Consider the following 25,705-nt stretch of genomic DNA (forward strand, 5'->3'; position numbering starts at 1 on the left):
CTGTAATTCATATTGCAACACTAAGGGCTACGTCTTTTAACAGCTCATTACCATCCATATTGTCAAAAACTCTAAAATTGCCTCTTCCCTCATTCAAAGGAAGAAGGGTAACCTTCGTCAAGTTTTAGAATGTGCCAAAATTTACCCCAAAGGCAACACCTAAGCGCTGCTTAAGTCTGCATTTTTTCCTTTACAACTGTTTTTAAGTATGGATGATAGAACCGCAAGTCCCTAATGTCTACTACTAAATAACTGTATTGGTTTCTCTGGCTCAGAAGGCCTTATTCCATACATCAGATATTAATTAGAGAATCAGCAATGCTTAGGAAAGGATGCGTAACTGATTACTATCCAAGTATTTATTTTTATATTTGTCCTTATCCAAAAATATTAAATGGGTCAAAAGTTATTTCAGCTGGAAATGTAATTTTACTTTAAGTTATCATTGACTTAAACCGGAGTAGAACCAAGCCCTGAAGCACAATAGCACATTTTTTTTCAATCTGTCTTGCTCATACATCTTCCTGGAGAAAAAGAACATACTAAACCAAAAAAAATTTAAAAATTAGCCAGACTATGCCTTTAACAAATATTTACGAACCCACGAATTGAGCAGCGAAGAAAACAGGAGAGAAAAGACAAAAGCGACACATAAAATATATTTACTTCTAAACCAGCACAAGATTTTTCTTCTTTTTTTAAGATTCTAACAATTTTTTTTAAATAGGACTATTATTTGAGACTCTTACAAATAATGTGATGGTATTGTCAGAAATCCTGCTTAATTAAAAAACAGAGTTGTTATTTTTTTTTTATTTTAAACCAAAATGGACTTTGAATGGAGATTTCAAATGAATTATTACTTGTTTCACAGTCCACTGGGTCCTATTCTTTTTCCCCTCCAAGAAGAGTAAGTTTTCCCCTCTATAAAACACAAACAGTGAGTCAAATTTGACTAAATATAGTCGGCTTCTGTGAAAAAGGAGAAATTTTGTAAACAACAACAAAAAAAAATATCTGCAGCCAGTTTTCTTTTATCCCAGAAACTCAAAAACCCAGATGTACTATAGAGAACTGCAAAGGATATAGGCCACCACTTATTTTAGCCAAACATATAGGGGGCAAAATTCAAGCAAAAAAAACCCCACATAAAATGAGCAACAAATGCCTCAGAACTGCAGTACCTGCATAAGACAAATATTTCATGTCAAACTCGCATTCCATTTCTAAAAAGAGTTTCTCATTTTCACCAACTTACATCTACCAATTGAGCAATTATGCAATATGTGGGTGTACCTTGCAGTCGTTTTCTTAACATCTGCATTCTGTGTTAAATTCTAACTGTACAAGATGTCTGATATTTTTTCTTTATCTTGAACCTTCAAAGTGGTAGGTTTACCAGAGGCAAAACCACACACCAGAGAATATGAGTCATATAATAAAGAAACGACTCTTCCCCTTCTCCCCCTTCCACCCTGAAGCTATAATAACCTAAAGACACTCTATTGTAAATGGCTTCTCTGGTAATATTGATACCATGAACAACTCGCTATCATTTAGCCAATGAATGAAGATTTTTTTAGTCCTTACTGTATCCTTAACAAATTGCTCTTGATATCATTTAAAGCAAATTAAAAACTGTGCTAGTGCAAAAATAAAGTTCTTTATAATATTCAAAATGTCTATGCACTTGCTTTCATGTCATGCATAAAATATGAAACATTCCATGCATGTTCCTATAAATAATAACTTAAAAAGATAAAAATAATCAAACATAAGATGTCTGTGTAAGTTAATCCAAAAGGTATCTCTCATTTGTCTGCAAAAGAGTAGCCTCTATACAGAAATCCTTCATTTTCTAATGATTCCATATCAAAAGATGGCAACGTTTACATACAAGTAAACCACTGCTCATGCCAACTACAATAAATACATAAGGAAGCGAACCACCTTACTTGACCACTGTTTATGTGAGTTTCCACTGTGAAGTGCGGCCAAGTGTGGAAAATACCACTAGGGCCACTCTATCCTTTTATTTCCTTTCATATCCTTTTCTGTAGGTAGACTGTAACTCCTCAGACCGACATCCTGCATCTAATTCCACGTAGGAAACCAGCTTTCAACAAATTTCAACAACTTATTTGAAGTGTTAACATGCATAATTATATCAGGAATTTTGAAGAGAAGAACCAAATGCAGAAACAGCATTTACAAACAGCAGCAAATAGATCGGTAACAACAAAATCTTGCACCACTAAAACAGGTGCAACCACCACAGTATTTTAAGAAAGTTAACCTAGTGGTAACACTGGCGTAAGCTCTTCCCATGACCATCTTCCAAAAAGTAAAAACTTACATTTCAGCAAATCAAAGTGAAGCAACACATTCCCCCTTGAAGCAGAATAAATCAGTGGTTTCTGTTCTTACCTGTGTATAGTCGAAGTCAGAAAGAGGAGCTATACTCTTGATGTAGTCCATTCGAAATTGGTTTTCTGGGTTGGCCAACGGAACTGGGGGTATTAAAGTGCTCATAGCTGAAACTATAGTCTAGAATTGGATAAAACAAAAAAACCCACATTAATCTGGATAAATCTAGGATACAGGATCAATAGAAGATAATCCAATCTGATCAGCAAAATGGGATTTCTCTCAGCACAATCTTGGAGAGCACAATCCTTGTCATTTCCAGTACACTCAAGCATTTAAGAACAGTATAAAGTGTGTTCTTACCACAATCGCATCTTTAACATTTTTCCGAATATCCAGTATTTTCTGTTTCTTTTCTCTGCATTAAAACAGAAATATTAACACTTTGATTTTTTCTTCCAAAGCAGTTCAGTCAGTTGCATTTAATTTTTTTTTTTCACTGATCGCTTGTTTATCTGCTCTTTAATCATTACAACATACTAACTGGAAAGAACAGCAAGACAAATCTATTTTTCCCCTTACGCCTTTTCTTGCATAGCACGAAGAGCAATGCACATTCATCCCTGACATTTTTTTTAAATCAGACAATCATAGCCACATCTGCAAAGCCTCCCCTGATGGAACTGGAAGTCATTCTTTCATTTCTACAGCATGCTGTAAACATGCTCTAAATTAACAATAGGTAGTTATTGGCCAACAGATACCTAAAATTAACGCTATGGATTAATAATAATTTCTGGCAAAGAGTTCTTCAGAGAGAAAATGATGTAGCCTCAGAAAACAATTATTTCTAACAAACGTGCAAAATTAGTTTCAGTTTTGCACTAACCCCAATACCGGAAAAACAGCAGCTGCTGTCATCCTGAATATGACCTGACATGTATTTTTATATTACAGACAGATGCAATATTTAGTTATTTGCTTCTATGTAAAAAGTAGTCGCCATGTTGTTGCTACACAGGGGCCTGTCAAGCGCTGCAGTAGCAACAGTGTAAAATACAGTAAAGGAGCCAGAAGAAGAACATGCAAATATACAATAGCAGTAATTTCCTTATTCTCGCTCCCCTTCCTCTCCTCCCTCCCCCAAAACGCAGTGTCAAGCCACCAAAACGCAGGGGGCAAGGGGAGAAACCTCCCAGCCTACTGTGTGTTAACCTGTTTCCAAAATTTAACGCAAAATAAGTCACAAAGTGTCAGTAATTCTTACTCTGAATTAAATCCATTGACATGTAGGATTCGCATTTGTTTCACAATAGTGCTTTTTCCTGACTCACCAGCCCCTAAAAGAGAAAGAAGGAGAGGGAGAACATTGTGATACACGGGTTCAGGCTTTGGGGTGGGTTTTTGGTGGTGGTTTTTTTTTTTTTTTTTTTTTCTCTCGGACGCGACAGCATCTCCCACCTCCGGCAGCCTCCTTCTCCGCATGTCCGCATCCATGTGGCTCAGGCACAGAGAGCTCAATCTCTGGACGTCTCGCATACTGCTGGGTACAACAACCCAACAACCCCTACCATTTTATTTAATTTTTTTTTTTTTTTTTTTTTTTTTTCATTCCCTGAGGCGCAGACAACATCTCCCCCGGCCGCTGCTTCCCCCGCCGCCCGGCCGGGCCGGGCTGGGGCAAGATGCCCCCCTCCTCGCCCTCCTCTCCCCGTCCCCCTCCTCTGTCCCCTTCCTCCTTACCCAGCAGGAGCAAGCGGTGTGTCGCTTTATAAGCCAGCCTCTCTTTCTGCAACTGCTTCTCTATTTTTTTGTTGGCTTCTCGCTGCGCTTTCTCATCGATACGCTGATCCTCCGTTTTGCTGTTGCCCAAACACCCCATAGCCGCTGCTTTAGGATGGATGTCAAATCGTTGCCTTTGCAGATTTTAGTATTTACAAGGTTGGGGTGGGGGGGTGGGGTGGGGGGGTGGGGGGGTTGGGTGAGGGGGATCGGGGAAGGGGGGGTGCGGGGCGGAGGGGCGGAAAGGCAGAAGACAAAGTCTCTATATCCGTGTGTCCCTGCGACGGTTTCTCTCCTCTTCTTTGCCCCCCCCCCCGGCCCCGGCTCGCTCACATAAAATGGTCTCTGGCCGCTTTCCGATCACGGCGGGGTGGGTCGGTTGGCTCCCCCGAAGCGATGCGGCGGGCGGGCGGGCGGCAGAGGTGGCCGTGCCCCGGCGGGGAGGGGGCGGGGGGGGAGAGAAAGCTGCGCGAAAATGCCTAACATGCAAGGGAGAGGGAGGAAAGGGGCTCCTCCTGGAAACCAGCCGGGTGCCGCTCTCCTCTCGCTCCCTCCCCGCACCGCGCACACACAATCCCTATATTTCTCTGTAAAGGTCTATTTTTGTCTTCCTAACTCAGCACTGCCTCTTTCTGCGAGACCAGGAAACAGCCCCGGCTACCAGCCCAGGCAAGCCGAAGGAGAAAGGTAAAAGCCGGACCGATCTACCTGGATCCTGCGGGGCCGCGCACAGGCGACTCGCAGGGGCCCGCACCTCCCCCCCGCCCCGGGCCGCCCCCCACCGCCCCGCACCGCGCCCCGCCGCCGCCCGGCAGCCTCGGCCCTGGCGCCCCGGCAGCGCTGCTGCCGCGAAAACCTGGATCTGGCATCGTCTCGGCGGGACCCGCGGCCTCTGGGCCCGGCCGCCTTCCCTGCGCCCCGGCGGAGCCGGCCCCGGCTCTACCCCCCCGCCCCCGACCCCGGCCTGCGGCCTTGCGGCGGGGGACGCGGCGCCCTGGGATGGAGGGGGACGGGCGGGGGGTTATCCCGATCGCTCCCCGCATTCCTCGGCGGTGCTGGAAGAGCCCGGCTGCGGCCAGGGGAAGGAAGGTTTGGCACTCCTGGGTCGGAGATCCCAGGCTGCCACAGGTGATGGCTGCCATCCTGACTGGCCCCAGCGGGCGGGAAAGCGGCGAGGGTCTGCCAAGAGGGCACGCTGCGTACATATATATGCACACCTATATAAAATGCAGGCATACGCACAAATGCCACGCGTTGGCTTGCTAATAAGCAAAGTGTCCCCTTCCACAAGTTGTCACAGCAGCACATAGGTGGTTTTTTTCCTTTGAACAGTCCAAACTGCATCAGCAGAACAAGAAAATGAAGCTCTCCCAATACCTCACAAAAATGTTCAATCCGAACATGATAACATACACGCTAATACCACCACTGCAAATCTCCACAAGAAACCGTATGTTTGTTCCTTTCTTTACCTCCATTTTAGGTCCTGAAATGAGACATCAAGCTAGACAACATTACAGGTATTCCTTCTTGCTTTAAACCTCTCGCCTTGCAAACCTGCATCTTGGCGCACAAGCAGCAGCCCAGCATCTCGCTCTTCCCAAACTTCCACTGCGCGGAGACCACCCGCCACACTGCTCAAATGTGATCCCCAATTCACTGAGGCAGAAGAGCAGGAAAAGAAGGACCGACACGACACCTCTGAAGTCCCAAGATATTTTCAGCCTTTATCTCCAAATATTATTATTCCCCCCAGACTTTAGAAGACAGATCATTGAAAAATTAGTATTTTGATAGCTACGTATGTGTGCAAAATCCCAGTCCTGACTAAAATCAAAGAGAGATTGCCATCAACTTCAATCAAACAAAGTATCATTTTTATCTAAAAAGTGTTGAGAAGCATGTGGCAAAAAGAAACTAGGTTTTACAAGGAGAAGGATTTAGGTTTTCTCAATTGCTCTCTCATTCCGGTGGGAAGTGCTGGATCAAGGAAGAGGAACTGGTACTGTCTACTTTGAGCGCACACTGCAGGAAAGTGAAAAGGGCAGGAGCCAGAGAAGAAACTGGTACCGCTCCACCTGTGGTTGGGTACGTGGAGTTTTCAGGAGACTACTGAATTCAAGTGCCAGATACGTGTTTTTATGGTACTGCTTGATCTAGACTCTGGAAGCTGTATCTTCCTTCTTACGCAGGCGAGGGGGTGGGGGGGGTAGGGAGCAGACACACTACAGATAAAATTGACAGGAACTGCCAGGCCAAAAAATACATTTTTAAGCATTACTGAACTGCATTTTTTAGGACAGAGTGTTCTTATCCTATTGACATTTTCCTGTCTGGAGGGGCAAAAACCACCTCAGGTTTGGAAGCCCAATTCAGGGTGACTAGTGTTTTTGGAGGCTGTCAGGCATGGGATACACAATGAACGGCTTTCGTGAAGAGCAGTCACATTTGCTCTCTGCTGCAGCCCTATGAGGGCTCAAAACTGAACCGGTTTGGCTAGAAATCACTAACTGCGTCTGGATTTTCATAGTTCTTCAGTGTCAGAAGCCATAATTTACGATGCACAAGATGTGCACAGCCATATTTATTTCCTATGTAAATACCTCAGTTTGGGATCTAGGTCCCAAATCTGGCTAGTGTGAGTTGGTCCTAGGAGCTAAATCTGACTTGTTTCTCCCCCTCCTCTCCTCAGCACTTTTCTTCCTGCACGTTCTAACATTGGGATTTTTGGTGCAGATTTGTTCCCAGCTTTGAAAAGGCTCAGTGCCAATAAATAGGATTTGACAGGATCCTGGTATATCCTGCTTTTACCTTTCTCCAAAAGAGGGAAAGTGTTTCTCATTTCCTCTCTCCCCCTGGAAAAACCTCATGACCCTTTTGGGTCTCTTCCTCCTGAGAAAAGATCACACAGTTCAAGAATGACACGCACAAGCAACCTGTGCCCAGAAAGAACTTTTGGCTGTAATTATATTCCCAACCCTCCCTTTGCTTTTCCCAAATGCAGCTCTTACCCTGACACATCTACAAAATCCTAGAAGCAATAATAAACACAAGAGAAGCTTTCACCTCTTTTGAAATACAGCAAGTTGTTTTTTTTTTCCAGAGAGAAATCACATGAATATATGTCTCCCCTGCACACAGATAAACCTAAACTGTGAGCATAATCCAAATACCTGCCTCTATAAAAGGTTTCAGCTTTACCAAACCAGCTTCTAGTACAAATCGTACATGTGAGTAAAACCAAAGTCCTGGTCAAGGGAAAGGAGATTCTTCCTGCTCTTCCCCTCTCTTCCTGGGCAAGCAACATGGCATCCTCCTGAAGTTCCTGGTCCTCTTGAAAATGAGGTATTTCCCACTGCTTCTGCCCCATCAGATCAGGCAACTTCTGTATACATACATCTATTTGTATATGCACATATATATAAATATAAATACACACTGAGTGGGTAGGTGTGTGCAAAGATAAGATTCATCTTCTACTTCGTGCTCAAACTTGGTGTTGTCCCATTGTGAAACCAGGCAATGCAGCATAAGTCCTCCTGGAGGGAAATGGGAGATACCTTTATTTCCCATTTTCCTTTGCAAGTTCCCACTTCAGGCTGCATGTGTTTGTGAGCCTCAGGCTGAATGTCGGGGACCCCAAGTCATTTGCGTTCCTGAACAGAAGAGAACTGACAACCCAGCCAAGCTAAGTTCAAGGAAACAGACATACTGGGTGTCCACCACTGCCACGAAGTCCCAGTCTTGTTTCTCACGCCCGTTCTATTTGGGCTAAGGAGGGACAAAACCCCCGTGAGAATTAATGGGGAGCTCCTACAGATGCAGTTCCTAAGACCCGGTTGCTCCTTGCCCCTCTAATCTAGAGCAGGACTGATGCACAGCTTTTTCTTGCAAATGTTAGGTAGACAAAGTTTCTCTACAGAAACCCTGCAGACCCTTTGCAGACGCACCTTCCCTTTACACAGCCTCTACTGTGGCTTTGGTTCTGTTGCTCAAAAAATCAGCAAATGGAAAGACGGATGTAAACAAAAGCTTAGGGGGGAGCTAAGCAACTGGAAGAGATTCTTCCTGCTTGCCATTCTTCCTGCCTCAGCTTTCACAGGGGTCTCTGGACTCTCTGCTGTTGCCATCCTCAAGTATGAGCATTGCATGAGGTGGGTAACACTGTGGTGACTTGACCTGCTTCTCCTCACTGACCTCTCTTTTTCATGTAGCTCATCGCTGCACATCAGGATGTGCAACTCACTGGTACCCATGTTTTTTTACTCCACCTCATCATCAAACCATGGTCTGAAAAGAGAAAAATAAAATGGTATTCACATAGGTATTCAAGAAAAATAATTCTCTCTCTCTGGTAATAAATTCTTTGTAAGTTTGTCTCCCTGCAGACATCAAATATTAACACAAAAGTACACAATCCCTGGAAGGCTACATTTGGATTTTTATAAGATACATGAACCAGGAACCAAAAAAATTACGACTCTGACTGTATTAAAAATACTGACTAAGGGTCTAGAAAATACTCAGCGCATGCTTTGCAGAGAAGTGCATGTCACGCTAAAAAATCTAACCTTTATCTTTTTGTTTAAACCCATGACCTCAAAAAAGTCACTAAAAGAATTTTCAAAGGAGCTCTTCTGTTTTAAGAAGCTGGATGTGAGAGATGCCAGCGAAGGTGAGGTACGCATTTCCACGGTGCCTGCAGCCTTGAGCCCGAATCACCTTCACATCCGTGGATTAAGGACAAACTCACTGATGTAGGAGAGGGTCACGCAATGCTGAGGGGCACAGCAAAGCTCCCTGACTCAGTCTGCTGTCCCCATTCCCATGCCATACTCCTTTACTTGGCAGCTGTCACCATGTAACTCACCTGACAAGCCAACCTATCCCTCGCCTGCTCCTCTCCCACAAACCACAACCCGCCCCATCTCTGTGAGGCACAGGCCAGCAGCCAAAGGGAGAAAGCAGGTGAAGTGATGTGGTAGAAAACTATGGACTAAAGGTAATAGGGCCTGAAGAGAAAGAAAAGTTTTCCAGAGAAAAACTGCAGGCAGCAGCCCACGGAATTGACGACAATAGCTTTTTGCCCTGAGAAAGCATTTGTGAAGGGGAAGATTAGCTCCAAGAAGGAGCCAGATGCTCCTGGGAAGCCTGAGCGGAAAAGCATCAGGTGAAAAGCGGATTTGCAGTATGCCTGTGTTCAAAAAGACAATCCTCTTTCATTCAAGACAGTTATTCTCTATCCAAGCTAGTTATTCCTCATCCATGTCCCACAAGGAAGCCAAGGGAAAGGAGAATTTCTGCTCTGGCCAACCCCATCAGCTCAAGGTTTCCATGCAGGTCCTCACTGGTAAGATAATTCACATGTTTATTACTTGTCTTTTCTGACTAGAAATCCCTTTCTATGAAGAGAGCCTCGCATGGCAGCACTGCACACACATCCATCTGTCAGTACCAGAGGCAGAAATTGCTGATTTAAACTAACATAAGTCCAGTATGGTGCTAATAAGGTTTAAAAGCCCAAGTAACCTCCTGTGGTTTAAATATTCCTACATGTTACAATCAAATAACACTGTGAAACAAAGTGACACGGGTGCTTTTGCAATAAGCAAAAGGACAACCCCTCTTCTGATGACTTTGCAAGACTCTGTTACGGCATCCGTTACATTGTTAGCAAAACAGGAGGCACTTTTCTGACCGTACCCCGTTTTATGGGGAGTTTCATTTGGCCGGGCACTCCAAACACCCACCCCTCCACCCCACCTTGCCCTCTTAAAATGAATACACAAAGCAATACATTCATATTTTAAGGCAACGGAGAATTAGTTCTGATCAGTTGTTTACGAGAGTCCTCAAAATTGAATAGATTTAAATAAAAGCTAGGCAAAACATGCTAATATCAACCTAATATAGAGTGTTAATTCATCAATAAATAAAGAAGTCAGCTAGAATTATAGATGTATTTGCTACACTAAAAAAAACAGGGGGAAAAATCTATACAGGAGACACGTCCTGTATTCTCTACAACATGCTGACCAACACCTTGCACAGCTGTTAACAGCGAAGCCAAATCACTTATCTGCAGTTTAGAAAGAGTTTTGTACGTCATATAGAATTGCACATTTAATAGTAAACGCTCAGGTCGACTATCGCTATTCTCCTATTTGGATAGGAATTTAAAACTGGGGAAAATAAAACTTGTGAGACGTGGAACATATGTGAGATGTGCCTTAACCTCACCTTTAACTCCGAGGCACGCGTCTCAGCAAAACACTCGCAGCCACAGCATGCCCGCCTCCACCCCTATTCATTAGACAACATTCTGCTGAGCTAGATTGTCTCTACAATCACCACAAACACACCTGATCGGTGATTTACTTGTGCTTGAATCACCCCCCCGTCTTAATGTAAATGTACAGATACTCTTCAGTTTTTTCACTGTTGTTTAACTCCTCTACTTGAGGAATTAAGTTTTAGCTATCCCAGCAAATGGCTGATTTTCAAAAAAAAAAAGGAAATATGTACGTAGTTAAGTTATTGGCATTCAAGCTCAAAATTATGCTCTAATTCTTCTGAGTGCCTGCAGTAATGGTCAATGGTGTCCCTCAACAGAAAATTTTTACAAATAAACACAACTACCTTGACATGAATAAAGGAATTCTATAACTGCAGCCAGTGAGTGCATATTAATACAATCCCAGTACCCAGGAGCACTGGTAAATTCATATCCCAACTACACACAAGAGTAATCAGTAAAAATTGGCTTCAGGAAATGATGTTGCCAAGATGTGTGTAGCCTCACACACTCTCACACCCTGATTTATATCAATAATATTTATTGCAGAAATACAGCTTTTGCTTGACTGCATGAGTCCGCACTAGCAAATCCAGATAAAATATCAAAACTTACTGAATAACCAACCACACAGTGTTTTTCTCCTCATTCACCTACCTTTTCTTAACCTATACATCTGCTTGTAACAAATAATTGTCACATTCAGCCTGGCCTTTTTTGGTACAGATCTTAAGTTTCCTGTAGGTATTTTTGTGGTATATATGCGCAAAGCAGATAATCTTTTGGATTAAACAGCTATCACGTGGTTGCTCATAATTGAAGAGATTACTTGTTGACCCAACTGGTTCTTTACAAAACCAGGTTTACGTTGTAATTAAACTTCTATGCTTTCACAACTTGAATTTATTTATTTCTCTGGACAGATAAAATGGTAGATAAGAAGACTAAGCAGATAGCTTACTTACAGAGATGACTATTCTGTCTGCATACCTATGCAGGAGAGGGGAAAAACAATTATAAACATAGTGTGACCATTTCCTGGGAAATAAGTCCACTCGCTCTATTCTCCTTTTCTTCTATTTTCTTATTAATTTATCCTATTCCTTGCTCGTCTCAAAATTACAGTGCTATTCTTATGGAACCTTATAGCATGAGTTAATGAAATTCAAATACATATGATTTTATTGAACCTATTTTATTAAAAAGCAGAAGATTTTTCCAGTGCCCACTGGGCTGTTTGTATAACATGGGTTAGATTTTTTGGAGCAAATATTTGTTTAATTTATCCTAAGGATCATGAGTATGGATGAAATCTCACAGGATCATTTCACTTGGGATGAAAAGTGATAAAAACATCAATGTGTGCACAAAGTAGAAGGGGGAAAGGCTGAAAAGTCCAGAGAACTTGCAGACATTTTGTAACAAGTCACTTAAAAATAGTAAGTTACTGAGGAATCTGTATTTTCTCACATACTTTGTGAAAGAAAAAGTTTGTTTTTAAAATAAAAATGCATAATGTGTGAAAACTTCCTAAAATACGGCAACATTTTCTCTGGGTTTAAAGTTTCAACTAGATCAACAATGGTGTCATGTTACCATACCAACCTGTGTAATTACAGGTACTTTTTATTTCCTTTTTTTTTTTTTTTTTTAGGAGAACCATTCTAGCTTACTGCCTTGTAACCTCCTTGAAATTTTAAATCTTAGCTAATGTCCGAATGACGTAGTGCAACACTATGCAGAACTATCACAGCAGTGTCTGAGGTCAGCAATAGCACAAGTGCAAAAGTGGTCTAATCCAGCAATCTCACCTAACGCAGCTGTTCAAGTACTGCATTATATGTTTTAAAACATTGAGAGGGTTTTAAAAAGCTTACAGCTGCTTGGAGTATTTAACAACTTGCAACAACCCTCACCTACCCAACCAATTTGCCCACCAATCCTAAAACATTTAAAGGCCTTTAAACCTACCCGTATGCAAGCTCTTCCTGCTCAGAATCAGCTACAGCAATCTGCCACCCACATCGCTAACCACAATGACAAGATTGTGCCTCCATGTCTTCGCAGCCTATTCTTCACAATATGCAAATCTTCAGGAACTGCATTTCTGATCCTGATGCAACAGCACAAAAGCTATTGTCGTAAGGAATGGCTTAACCTGTCAGCAACGCTGTCATCACAATTACTACCACTAATAAAGATATGATCATTATCTGCCACTAAAGCATCATTAGATACATTATGACTATTGTATTCTTTTACATTGTTCTTTTACACGAACACTAATTGAGAACACTTGATTTAAATAAAAATAACCACTATAAATTTTCATTGACAAATCTGTTCTTAACCTTTAGACAGCTTAGGATGCTGCCTGCTCATGTAGAGAAAACCAGCTATTAATAGGTTAGCCCTGCAAAACATTTACCAGAAATACAAACGAGCGTAACGCTGTATACAAAGAAGAGCGCTTGGAAGAATACACACAAGGATGCTCTGTCTGAACATGTAAATGACTTACATTAAGCTATGTTAAAACTTCTCTGTACCATTCAAATGCTTGTGGTGCATAGAACAATTTATAGTGTGTTTAGGAATGGACAGCTGTACATTCAGAGAGACTCAAGAATTACATCTGTAAAAGGCACATAACACATGACAGAAGTTTATTCTATGATGTCATTCATTTTAACATAATTTTATTGAGGCTGCAAAAACAAATGATGAAAAGGATAGCAAATGCCCAAATTTGAGTTGCTTGTGCATCTCAGATGCAGCTTCTCTGCATGTGTATAGCATCATAGAGTCCTCCCCTTTGAAAGCTTAATTTCTGGATATGTTTCACCTCAGAATGACCATGAGCTGTCAGAGGGAGAGGTAAGAGTGACTTGTGTCATTATATTATTGTTATTATTATTGTTATTTTCCTTTTCTGATATTTTTCTATTAAACTGTCTTTATCTCAGCCTACAAGTTGTTTTTTTTTTCCTTTTCCCTTTCTCCTCCTTTTCTCCCTCTTCTCCCCACCCTTCTGGAGGGTAGGGGGGGTGGCTGCATGGTCTTCGTTGCCAGCTGGGGTTAAACCATGGCACCGTGAAAACAAAACAAAGCAAAACAAAAGGAAAAAAAACCCAAACACCTCAACAAACAGAGGCCCAGAACATATCAAATGAGGTACCCCTCACGTAAGGAGAAGTATTAATATTATACTCATGGGAATTAATGGAAAACATGATCAACATCGCTCACTTCCATTCAAGAAAAATGACCACACACTGGCCCAGGTACCAAGAAGAGGGATGAAGATGGTAAGAAAGGACAAGCTGGTATCAGAGAAGGAGACTAGGAGGAGCAGGATTTAACAGACCAGGGATCCCTGTGGTTGCCTGTAATGACCAGGCAAAGCACGCAGCACGCTGTGGCTTGCCTTGTCACTCTGGGCCACAAGGGCTGCAGCTTTCTACCACAGCAAGCACGCTGCAAGGGCCACTGCGGGCAATGTTTTATCCACAACCATGGGTGAGGGACACTGGTTTTGCCTGACAGAAATCAAAGGCATACCGTTGCTTTCCGGAGAAGTACAAGAGAAGGTTCCCTTGACTAGAGAAAAATATTTAATATAATACAATCCCAACCTTTTCACTTAATTTAATAATTCTGTCTTGAGATGCAATGAGCCACGTGTAGATGAGACAAGAAAAAAACTGAGTTTCGAGCTGCCACAAGAGCCTGTCTCTGTTAAGAGCACGACTGCAGAAAACAACAGCAATACCCAAACCAGTCCATCTCAGAGAGCAACACAACCGCCCGACGGGACAGAGGGGATGCAGGGATGGAGAGGTCCCTTTCCTCATGCTTCCACCTCACTGCAGCGAGCTGCTGTTTCTACTGTGGAAGTCCCGCCCGGCAGAGGGAAAGGAGGCAGAAGATGGCAGGCGTCCACGCACCTTTCGGAGCCTGTTCCTTCTATTGTGTCAGCAAACAATAGCCTCCCCGCTAATCTGTGAATCTCCTCAGGCTCCCTTCATGCCTTTACCATACTGCTTCCCCAGCCCAAGTTACCCTCTCTGCTATTTACAGCTTTCTGAACGGCCAGGTTATTTCTCTGTGCTGTGCAAGAAGGTTACTAGAAAGGAGAAAAAGAAGCCACTCAGTCAAGGGCCCACATTTTCAAGTTTAACTTGGTTACTTTCCATACATTGTCTCCAAAATTTTATGTGATTTATAATGTGAGCTCGTGGCTGTCTTCTATGAACTGTAGAGAGCACACAACCAAAGATTAACATAAAAAAACCTGATGCTGTGGCAAAATACTTCCAACAGTGCCAAATTCAGTGTTTCCCTTCCTGTGGACTGTTGCTAATTTCAATTGCCTACAGAAATCTGAATTAGCATTAGTGTACAACTTACATTACATAATGTTGGAGTTTACATTTACGGCATGTTGCTGCCAAGAACTCCTTGAATGTGTAGTAATCCTTCTTTTCTGTGCCTTTTTGGAATATACTGAATGGATAGGCTGCTCTTCAAAAATTCAAAATATTGACAGACATAAAAATACAGATACTACATACCTATTAAGTAAGGGACTTAATTTCTTTGGTTTTGAATTATACTATCAGATTTTAAGAAATAAATCATAGAAGATGACTTTTCTAATTGTTATCGAAATCATGATGACAACTTAAAAAGTCATTCTTTACACTGACCAATACTCTGGAAGTACTTGGATTACTTATAAGCTAAACAAATCCATGCTATATTACTTATATATAATATCAAAATAATGTAAATCTTTTTACAGCTTGCTCTATTCCAAATAGTATGGTATTTTTTTAATTTCATTTTATTTATTTACTTGATGCATGAAAACCCTGACACCGGATTTAAATACCATTATTACATATTCCCACCTTATGCTTGGAATCTTCTCACTTGAACATTTTAGGTGTTAATATCATATCATGATGAGAAGAGAAACCTCTGATATAGGCCACACAGAAAATCTGCTGTAATTGTGCATAGTAAAGACACCATGTTATGTCCACTAAGAGTTAAAACTGTACACATTATGCAAAACTCTGCCATCAATAACAATTTTAAAGAACTGCAGTCAAAAGGACCGAATCTTGTAATGCAATTCATCTGGCTAAACGCCGATGTCTACAGCCCAGTTTCTTACCAGATGTCAAGCTAATCTAATAAATCAAATGTGGGGTGCAACGTATCTCATTCTAATGCAGATGTTTAAAATCTAAGAATTACAAAAATTATTATGTTATTATCTAATAAATTCAATGCTTAAAATGCTTATTTCTCTTCATAGACTATAAATGGATTCAAGATGAGTTCATCTAGAGATCTAATAGTCAGAATCACTGTGAAATGGAAATAAAGGTTACTAGCAGGAAATACAGCTGCGCAACTGCATTGCATGGCAGCAAGCCAAAATTAGTGTATTCTTAGTGATGTGTTAATAACTTGGAAAGTAAAGGTGCAGAGCTAGTGACCAGCAAGTTTTGCTATGAGAAGAACTTTTGCATGCAGTTTAGCACCTCTGCTCACAATCAATCACTTTTAGTATTAATGAATCCACCTTTTTTTTGAGAAAAGAAGTTAATGTTAGTACATTCTAATGCTTTTCTTTGCTTAAAAAGGAACAGTTCTTTCAATACAGTGCTGTTCAACTTGGTCAATAAGCCATCCAATGACCTCAGGCAATGAGAAATTCCACACGGGCAAGCAACTCATACCCCTAAATCTCATGAAACAACCCCAGCTTCAGTGATGCTTCACAAAGGCGCAGGGAGCCACTGGAAGAAAAACGCTTCAACTTTAAACTACCCTGTATCTCTTTACTACAGGGATCATGACAATACATTATTTTTTTCAAAAGCTGGCACCTTGACCTTTTAGAGTCTGACATAACGCCTGCTTCCCAGATTCTACCGCCAAGCACAAGTCAGTACAATTTGAATAAAATGCCTTACGTGCACTGATGCCAATACTTATGAAAATTAGCATTTACCTATCAACACACTCAGGTAAGCCTGAATTTCCCTTAAAATAAAGATGAAAAGTAGGCAGCAGATAACAGCTTCCCCTTTCTCCATGTAGATTTATGTAAGTAGAACTCTAAGGTAGCAGGTGTGTTGTCGGTTTGTTACTGACAACACACACACACGAATTTTCTGTCTTTTGCTATGAATTTACCTCTTATGGGTCTGTTTCCTGTACTTTTAGGATTATTCCTTCTTTCTGTCAACACCTTCATCTCCTCTCTCTCCCAAAAGAAAACCCCACCACCAACAAACTTTTCCTCTGTCCGTGCGCCTGTCCCATGTGTGAGTGCATGTTTCTCCATCGCGCTGGTGGCATAAATTGTACATGGGTTCAGAAATAATTACCTTGTGAGTTTTAAATTAAGAAATTAAAAGATCAGAGGAAAACCGAGCCCTTAAAAGTTACTTCATCAGAAAGCTAAACTGAACACAGTTCTTCGGACTGACCTGGACTGACCTGCTGGAGCCACCAACATAAGAAGGACACGGACCTGTTGGGGCGGGTCCAGAGGAGGGCCACGAAGATGATCAGAGGGCGGGAGCACCTCTCCTATGAAGACAGGCTGAGAGCGTTGGGGTTGTTCAGCCTGGAGAAGAGAAGGCTCCAGGGAGACCTTATAGCAGCCTTCCAGTATCTGAAGGGCACCTACAAGAAAGCTGGAGAGGGACTTCTTACAAGGGCATGTAGTGATAAGATGAGAGGTACTGGCTTCAAAGTGGAAAAGAGGAGATTTAGATTAGATATTAGGAAGAAATTTTTCATTATGAGGGTGGTGAAACACTGGAACAGGCTGCCCAGGGAAGCTGTTGAGGCCCCATCCTGGAAGTGTTCAAGGCCAGGCTGGATGGGGCTTTGAGCAACCTGGTCTAGTGGGAGGTGTCCCTGCCCATGGCAGGGGGTTGGAACTCGATGATCTTTAAGGTCCCATCCAACCTAAACCATTCTATGATTCTATGAAAACTCGGAGATTAGCCCTGTAGTTCCTGCCCAGGGTGGTGCAGCAGGACAACTAATCCAGCCCAAAGTCACAGCACTGCTTTTTAGGAGAGAAACTCAGGGAAGTGCTGTAGATCAAAAAAGTGTTTTCATGATGGCAGCAGCCTAGTACTGGTTACCATCTTTTCTGGGAGCCTAGCAATGTTCAAGAAACTTCACTGAAAGTAATCAATCCATCCAATTGATTGACAACCAATCCATCAACTTTATCATGGACTCACCACCACTCTAATGCTGACAGAATATTTACCTTCACTGGTTACATTTTTGTGGTCTGATGAATGTACCAGAAATTGCCTCAGGATCCAAGGCCTACAAAGTTTGCTTGGTCATAGTTACGACATTTTTTCTCTAAATGATTGAATCTTTCATCAAAATGCAAGATACTGCATTAAAAATCTGTACATATTTCTAGAAAGTGAACAGAGCAATGCATATGCCCAAGCTAAACAACTTCAGATAAATATCAGCTTGAAACTTTGAAAAGATCATCGTAGAGTGCTGCAATTAAGTTACAATGTACATTATCAAGGTACCTGAAAGGCACTCACCTGTGTATCTGAAATGCTGTAAAACAGACAATGAAAACATTTCTAGATGATCACTGTATTTGCTCAGTAACTGCTGAGTATTTTCAGTCAGATTTCACTTTAAAATAAGGATGGGGCCATTAAAAATATGGTAATCAGCACAAATCAGGGAACAGCAGTCAATTGATGGGATATTCATATGCCTGTGGGTACTTCTCATCTACAGCAGGGCATTTCAGATAAAGCTTATTGCAGTATTCTTTCTAAAAATATAGTCCAGAGTTTCACAGAACTTTGTAAGAACCAAAACTTAAATTCTAGTCACTTCTGAGCAACTTCTTATAGGTGGCATTGTGTTTGAAATCCAGAAGTCATATGTTAAAAGTGATCAACAAAATGTATTGACAAACATCACAAGACCTTCAGTTTTCACAGTGGTTCAGTACCAGGGAAGCCAAATTTGTTATGTCTACGAGAATCCTGTGGAACCCCACAATTGTTTTCAGATGCTCCACTGGCAATATTTTTCAATTCATTCATAGTCCACAATGTCTCTTCCGACCTCTGGCAACAATTCACAACAGAGACTTGACATACAGCTTTCTCTCATATATGACTTCCACATAAATTCACATTCATTTTGATGAAAACAAAATTTTAATTCTCTCTGAATAATCACTCAAGACAATAATTTCTTTTTCCAACACAGGTTTCTTAACTGACTGTGCATGGCATACTTTCCACTTTTAATTTTTGGGCATGTGTGTTTTGCTTTCTCCATGACCAAATACGTTTTCTTAGGACAAGAGCCAGGCTACCATTATACAGCTCTACCCCGTATTTCATTTTGCATTTTTGTTACTTTTACTTTTCCAGCTACTTTTTGAGGTCTTCTTCACTGTTGATCCCAACTTCCATAACTTGTTGCATTAAAAAAAATTGTCTGCATGCTGACCCACTTACAGAGCAGATATACATGTCCTCAAAAATCCTGCAAGCAAGAAGACAGATACACCTTTAAAGAGTACTCAGACCTATGATAACACACAAGGAAATGCTATCAAACACAAAATTAAGATCTTACATTCACAGAATCTGTTAATATGTTTGAGTTATTGGAATCCACCTGCAATTACCGCGGGTTTTGTCATCCAGTTTCAGTGGGCAAGATGGACTTCACTCTTTGATATTCCCTTTTTGGGGGTGAAGATGGTGGCACAAAGAGAAGGATCTCTGTTATCTACATGAAAATGTCAGAAAACCTAGGTTCAAGCTACTCAAAGTCAGCAAAGTTTAGCCAGACTGGCTGTCCTGTAAAATGACAGCCCAGTGATTAGATGACCTGCATGGAGAAGCTGTACCCTCACTGGGCTGCTTGCTGGAACAGCAGCCGCGCTCCAGTTTTGATCATTAGCTCCTGATGGGTCGGACGGCACAAACACGAATTACTCCAGCGTGAGTATCCATGTGTTCTGAGAGGCACGACAGAGCTGGGCACATGGCACAGTCTTGCTTTGAGCTTGAAAAATCTGCAGCAAACAGGGTTCAGCACAACAGCCCGCAAAACCAACAGCAACACCGATGGGCGTTCATGTAACTTCCCACAGAATGTGCTGATCACAACATGGCATGTTTCATTTCAGTCAACAGCTAGGCAAGGTCAAGCAGCTGGAGCAAACTGAATACATCCTGGTCTACAATTACTCCATAATGCCACTGACATTTTTATCTAGCTAGCTATCTTTAGAATAGGAAGTAAGCACATTAAGCAATACCCTTTCTTTCCCTTTTCTTTCTGCGCCCTGATCTCTTTTACTTGCTTTCCAAGTCTCATTGTCAGGACTAACCTACCATTTTATGAAAGATTACATTCTCTAATTCTTATAGATGCCTTCTTTGATAAATTTCTCACTTTTTTTGGGGAACAAAACTCTGCTCTTCCTACTTTCTTACTTGGGACCTCTTCAATACCTGCCATCCACTGCGACAATCAACGCCAGCAGCATCAGTTTTGCAGGAAATCACATAGATGATTTCACACAGTTGTATGAGAACTCCTAACCATCATAAAAGAACAATATAAATTTTAAACCCCCCTCCTTCCCAATTTTCATGCTCACGAGATAAGAGCTGTCAGCAGCAGTCTGGTTTCCTTTTTGACACAGATGATACATGTTTCAGAAGATTGCACTGAATATGTAATTACCTAAAGATAGGAACTAGCCCTTTGAAAATCTCCTTCCTGATTTATGGGGCACAAAAATCTCTCTCAGTCAAAAGAGGCAGTAAGTAAGACTTCTGTTTCCTGAAAAAAATATGTTCATAGATCAGTATATAAAATCCTAAAAAGCAACTCAATTTCTCAGTGCAACTTTTAAGAGGCAGATTAGATTTTGAATGATCTTGAATAAAAGAAAAACAGATACACCCTACCTCCAAATATACTTTTCAAGAGAAACTTGATTAAAGCTGCTGCAGAAAGAACTTGGGACGTTCTGAACAGAAACAAAAGTCTACCGTGCAAGCCTGATGTTATTAGACAGAGCATGTTGTCGGATACCTCCTCAACAACTACTGTTCCTGAAAAATCAGATGTGAAAACATGAAAAGCAAAGCATGTTATTTTTTTTTTCACAAACAGAAATAGATATGGATTTAAAAAAAACCTTCCCTATCGTTCAGTACCTTATCTATATCTTAGAAGCAGATGTAATTATCATAAGTAATAATAATCAGTGCATTGCTGTTGGAGTACAGAATGAGTAACCTTCAACCTAAGGCTGCAGGCCAGGTGACTAAGCTTAGAGATATATTTTCATGGTTACTTTTAAAATACACTTTATGCCATATATTTAATTAAAAATTTTTAGATTCCAAGTGTGTAACAGGGAAATAAATTATACATAATAAAACGTGACTTATGGAGATGACCTCGGAGTTAGAGCATAGGAGGGACTTGGCTGTGGAACAAAAAACTTCTGGAGACGTTCCAGGACAACAAACTCCCTTTTTTTTCAATTAGATGATCTAACAGACCCCGTGATGATCCAGCACAACAAAGAAACTGTCTGAGGACATGCCAAATAGTAAAAAATAAACAGTAAAACATGATTTTTGGCTCTTAGCTCTAGGAATTTACTCTCATTAAAAGGGGGCTCTTCTGCAAATAAAATCCAGTACTATAACACATAGTACTGGATTCCACCCTTATGATTATAAGATCCTCTTGTCCTAAGAAAGTGAAAAAGTTTCCTGCAGGAGATTCAGACATTTAACATAGGGACTACCCTTCATCAACACCGTGAAATGGTTACACACCTCCACGTCAGTCACATTTCAGTGTTTTTTAAGAAGACAGTTTGAAATCAAAATCAAAACCAAACCAAACCCTAAACAGGATTGTCTAAGGACTCATCACTGTGTAAAAACAGCTCATGTGTTTGACATTCAGTCATGACAACACATTACAGAAACCTGAAAAAAAGCAGTGTACATATATAGGTACACATGCAAACACTTTTTTGGGACATAAACACACACATGTAGACATTAAAACAACAAAAATATCCAGCCAAGACATAAACTAAAAGGTGAAAGGAACCCACAATATATGTAACTCATGAAAGAAACAACAGCAGTTTAATAGTGAGAAAAGTGCTACAAGGGATTCAGCTGGCTGCCTGTCTCCCCATGTGCCCCAGTGCACAACTCGTGTTAGGAGTGCATTTTCCCCCGCTCGCTTTCTCGGCTGAAAAGCTAATGAAGTCTCAACAAACAGACTTAAGTTCAAACATCATTGATTCTGCTATTAAGGTATATCACTGAGAGGTTCTCCCACTTATATAGTTATCAAGTGCTTGGCAACAAGGACATTTATAATTCATTTCTCTAAAGAAGGAAAGAAAGACCTGAATTTTATTGCAGATCACTAGCTATGTCATTCTTCACAGTTTCAAGCCCCAGAACAGCAGCAGCAAGAAGACAAAAAACCCCAAATATGTGCACAGTAAACTGCTGCCAAAATGTCAACAACAATTACGCTACAGGTCCATAAAACAGTAAAAATTAAGAGGGGCCTTCAGACTAGGATAACATCAGGCACCTCTAAAGCTGTCTTAAAAATAAAGGCTTCAGTGAAGCCATACGCATTAATACGAGCACGGTTGATGAATCACAGGCAAAGCACAGCAAAGGGATGTCTCCCATAAAAACCACATTCAAGATATCAAAAAGCATCAGCCTTGAAGTGCTCCTTTACCCTCTCTTTGCCTCCGTGGGAGCAAGGAGTGGACCAGGGAGGACCTGTTCCAGTGCTCCCTCCATGCAGTCCTCTCCCTTCTTCCTCCACGGCGCCTCTGCTGCCACAAGCATTACGGGCCCAAAACCAGATGTTCCTACCATATGTTTGGCACGCTCCGGTCACAGGACAGCAAGCTGTTACATATGTTTGCTTGACAAGACCAAAAGCATATCCAGCATGAGATGCAGGAGTCTGCATTTTGGCCACAGAAGATACACGCTTGGTCGTTTGAAGGGGAGGGATTATAATGCACGAGACTCTTCCACAGGCACTTGAGGACATGTGGCCTGCTCCAGCTGGAAAATGGGCATCACCATTCAGAGCAGTGTAGTTTCTGCAGAACACATGAAAGGGACTTCACGCTGCAGATCATGTTAAAAAAAAAATAGGGAACTCAAGTTGCATGCAACGTTTTTATTTCCTTGTTTAGTTTTTCCCCGTTCAGAAGCAACTTGTTCAGTTATAATAGCAAAGCTGAATAACATGCAAAGAACTGGAGGGCAGCAAATCATTGCTCTAAGGTACCAATAAGCAATTAGTGCTGTCCACTGTGGGTTCTCAAATGCAAAAAAAGACTGGTTTCCACAACAGTTGCTCCCTAAGCTCTCTGCTCAAATGAAAGGGAAAAACTACAAACAATCAGTTAGTTTGGGGGATTTAGCCACTGGGTTTAGTGCAAGATGGATGCAAAATGTGCTAGAAGGTTGAAGAATGCGACACTGTGCAGTGTGAGGATTGTAACTGATCATCTTGGAGCTATATTTACACATTCAAACTATTTTCAACCAAGCGGGCTTTCACGGTGCGGGAGATCACACTGTGTGCAAGAACTCAACAGTCTGCTTCAAAAACTACAAGACTTTGGAGGACTTGATGCTGAACATTTAGTCAGTCCGAGTTCAGTATGGTAATCTAGACAAAACAGTGATGGCAGCTGAAGTCCTGGTGTGAATGAGCCAAGGTATTTCACCGTAAGACAATGACTTCCATGAATACAGACCTCACTCACTAAATCTCAGTATGTTCACCTTGTGGAAAACAGTAGCTCACTACATGACCAAACGTGCATTATAGTACAACAAAACTGGTAAGTCTCTCCGTTATCCTTACTGAGCCACCATTGCAGCCACATACATACCCCTCAAGAGGGTACTTCCCACCCCGCCCCAGCTCGTGTTTCTCCATTTCCAGCTTATTCTACTTTACACAGAAGTCCTCCGACCCCAGCATCAACCCATCCACCTCCCACAGGTCTGTTTCCTGACCAGTATATCTGTCATCAAAACGTTCCTACCAACGTAGGATTCATTCTTTATCTCCAGTATCACCTGAGTCTCCAACGATGCAAGTGATTTGGCAAACTAGGGGATGAGAGGTAGTACAGACTTCACTTTAAAAAGATAAATATGGTTCACTTATTTATTTTGAATTTAGTCAGCTCCTCACTCATTCTGCAAAGTAGTTCTTCTGTGATTAAACAAGCCTAAATGCTCCAAATGAACAAACATGGTAATTTTCTCAAAGACTGTCCAGCTACAAAACGGGTTGCGATCCACTGCTCCAGGTGACTTCCTCCCAAGCTACAGGGCATTAAAAAGCATGAGATTGCAGAAAGGGAAATAACTGATGGGCCAGAGCTGACTTAGGCAGCATATAGAGAACCGCAAGCAGACCTGAGGAAGACAAGTTAATATAAAAACAAATTTATTATTATCATTAATACAGAGGTTTCTCTCTTTCCCCTCTCTTTTTAACACATAACTATCCCACCTACAAATTTATTTTAAATCCTTATTTGCAGTACTTTGTAAATTATGCAATTCTCTCTAAGATCTGAATTAGAAAAGAGGAAAGGTAAATCAGGTCATAAGGAGACAACCAACATCACAATCAATCAAGCTTTCATAATTTTTAAAAAATTAAATCATTCATCAGCCACCAATTTTTTTCTTAATCTCTGAAGAACATTTGACAACCAGGTTGGAGGTGGCAGAATTTTTACTAGATACCTCCTGATTTCATTACTATTTAAATTCAATGTTCCTTTGAACCCCTCTCCCAAAATAGTCTGTACAAATACCATCTCTAGAATCTCTAGTACTAACATCAAAGGAAGGCTCCAAATTTTCTCTCTAGACCTATGGATGCATATGTACTCAATTTTAAGCTACTAACATTTTAAGAGGCATCTCTAATACATTTACTGACTCTTGTTTCAGCTCTAGCTCGCATGTTACTCAAGAGCACAGGTATGAAGGCAACTGTTAACAAAACTACCTAAGTATTTCAAGCAAAATTTTAATTCCAAAAAAACCTCTGGTAGATAAGAGAGGTAGATAACTGAGATAAGAGCGAGATGGAAGGAGGTTTAATGCAACGCAACAAGAGGAACACTGACTGAAGGAATATGCACCTGGCCAGAATTCAGAACTGCATTAATTGGCGAAGAAGCACAAGTGAGATGCTGAAGAGGGAGAAGCAGCAGTGTGAGGGCTATTGTGAGAGAGTAGCTGAAATGCTATTTGCTGCACATATCAAAATTAAAATTCATCAAATTGAGATCAGCATAGACATGTCTGGCATCTGCTCAAAGCAAACCCATGAACAACTGTAAACAGCAAATGGAGTTCTAGTGAGGCGAGCTTAAAACATGATTACAGGTATTTTAACTGCTCTTGGAAATTAGAAAAAATAATAATTGGTCCTTATTCTTTTTCCTTTTAAATGCAAGTATACCACTACATGTCTGAAAAGCAAAAAAGAAATCCCTATTTTCTGTAACTGTGCCAAAATCATAGGCTCTCTGATGACATAAATGCAGAAATCTTCCAGCTCATTCCCCTATCTTGGTCCCTTTCCAAGTTCCTCTGCCTTTTCTTGATTAGAGTAGCCAAAATATCTCCTTTGCTTACTGACAGATATATAAAGACATAAAACTTTCTCATAAAACCATTGTTAAAACAGAGATACAGACCAAACATCAATATCACGAGAATACTCTGCCACTTTCCCTGTGATCGTTTCAGCTCCTTAGTCGACCCCCCGATAAAACTTGCAAAAGGCCTTTTAAAAGAGAAGAAATTGCCTGCTGATTGCCTTTGCTCCACTACTCTCCAAACACTTTCAAAGAATTCTAGGTGATGAGTGAGACACTATTTCCCTTTGCAGAAACCGTGCTGCCAAGATGAGTGCTTACCTCTTCCAGAGGAGGAGACTAGCTCACCCAAGCAAGCCATTCTGGGGTCTGTCTGTGTTTATGATGGATTTTCATGAGCTCTAAGGTTTTACGTGAATTGCTTGACCAGAAAGAACAAAATCATCGCTAACTCTATTACACAAAGCGAAACTTCAAAGGTTGTTCTTGGTTAGAAT

At 41.2% G+C, this 25,705-nt stretch overlaps 1 protein-coding gene across 3 annotated transcripts in view; it reads right to left on the reverse strand.

The window, feature by feature from the left end:
* The window catches only part of GNAL (G protein subunit alpha L), a 201,640-nt gene that overhangs the window by 122,118 nt on the left and 53,817 nt on the right, over positions 1-25,705 (reverse strand). Inside the window, exons 1-5 of one of the 3 annotated variants that reach the window (XM_074576601.1) lie at positions 4,483-4,738; positions 4,111-4,229; positions 3,635-3,707; positions 2,731-2,785; positions 2,428-2,547 (exon numbers count right to left, since the gene is read on the reverse strand). In XM_074576601.1, the coding sequence (XP_074432702.1) occupies positions 2,428-2,547; positions 2,731-2,785; positions 3,635-3,669 (210 nt within the window). In that variant the 5' untranslated portion in view covers positions 3,670-3,707; positions 4,111-4,229; positions 4,483-4,738. Of the gene's footprint in view, positions 1-2,427; positions 2,548-2,730; positions 2,786-3,634; positions 3,708-4,110; positions 4,929-25,705 lie in introns of those variants that run through there. The other 2 variants (XM_074576600.1, XM_074576599.1) reach the window with 2 other exon arrangements.

Source organism: Larus michahellis, chromosome 2, assembly GCF_964199755.1.
Source record: "Larus michahellis chromosome 2, bLarMic1.1, whole genome shotgun sequence".
Lineage (NCBI taxonomy): Eukaryota > Metazoa > Chordata > Aves > Charadriiformes > Laridae > Larus > Larus michahellis.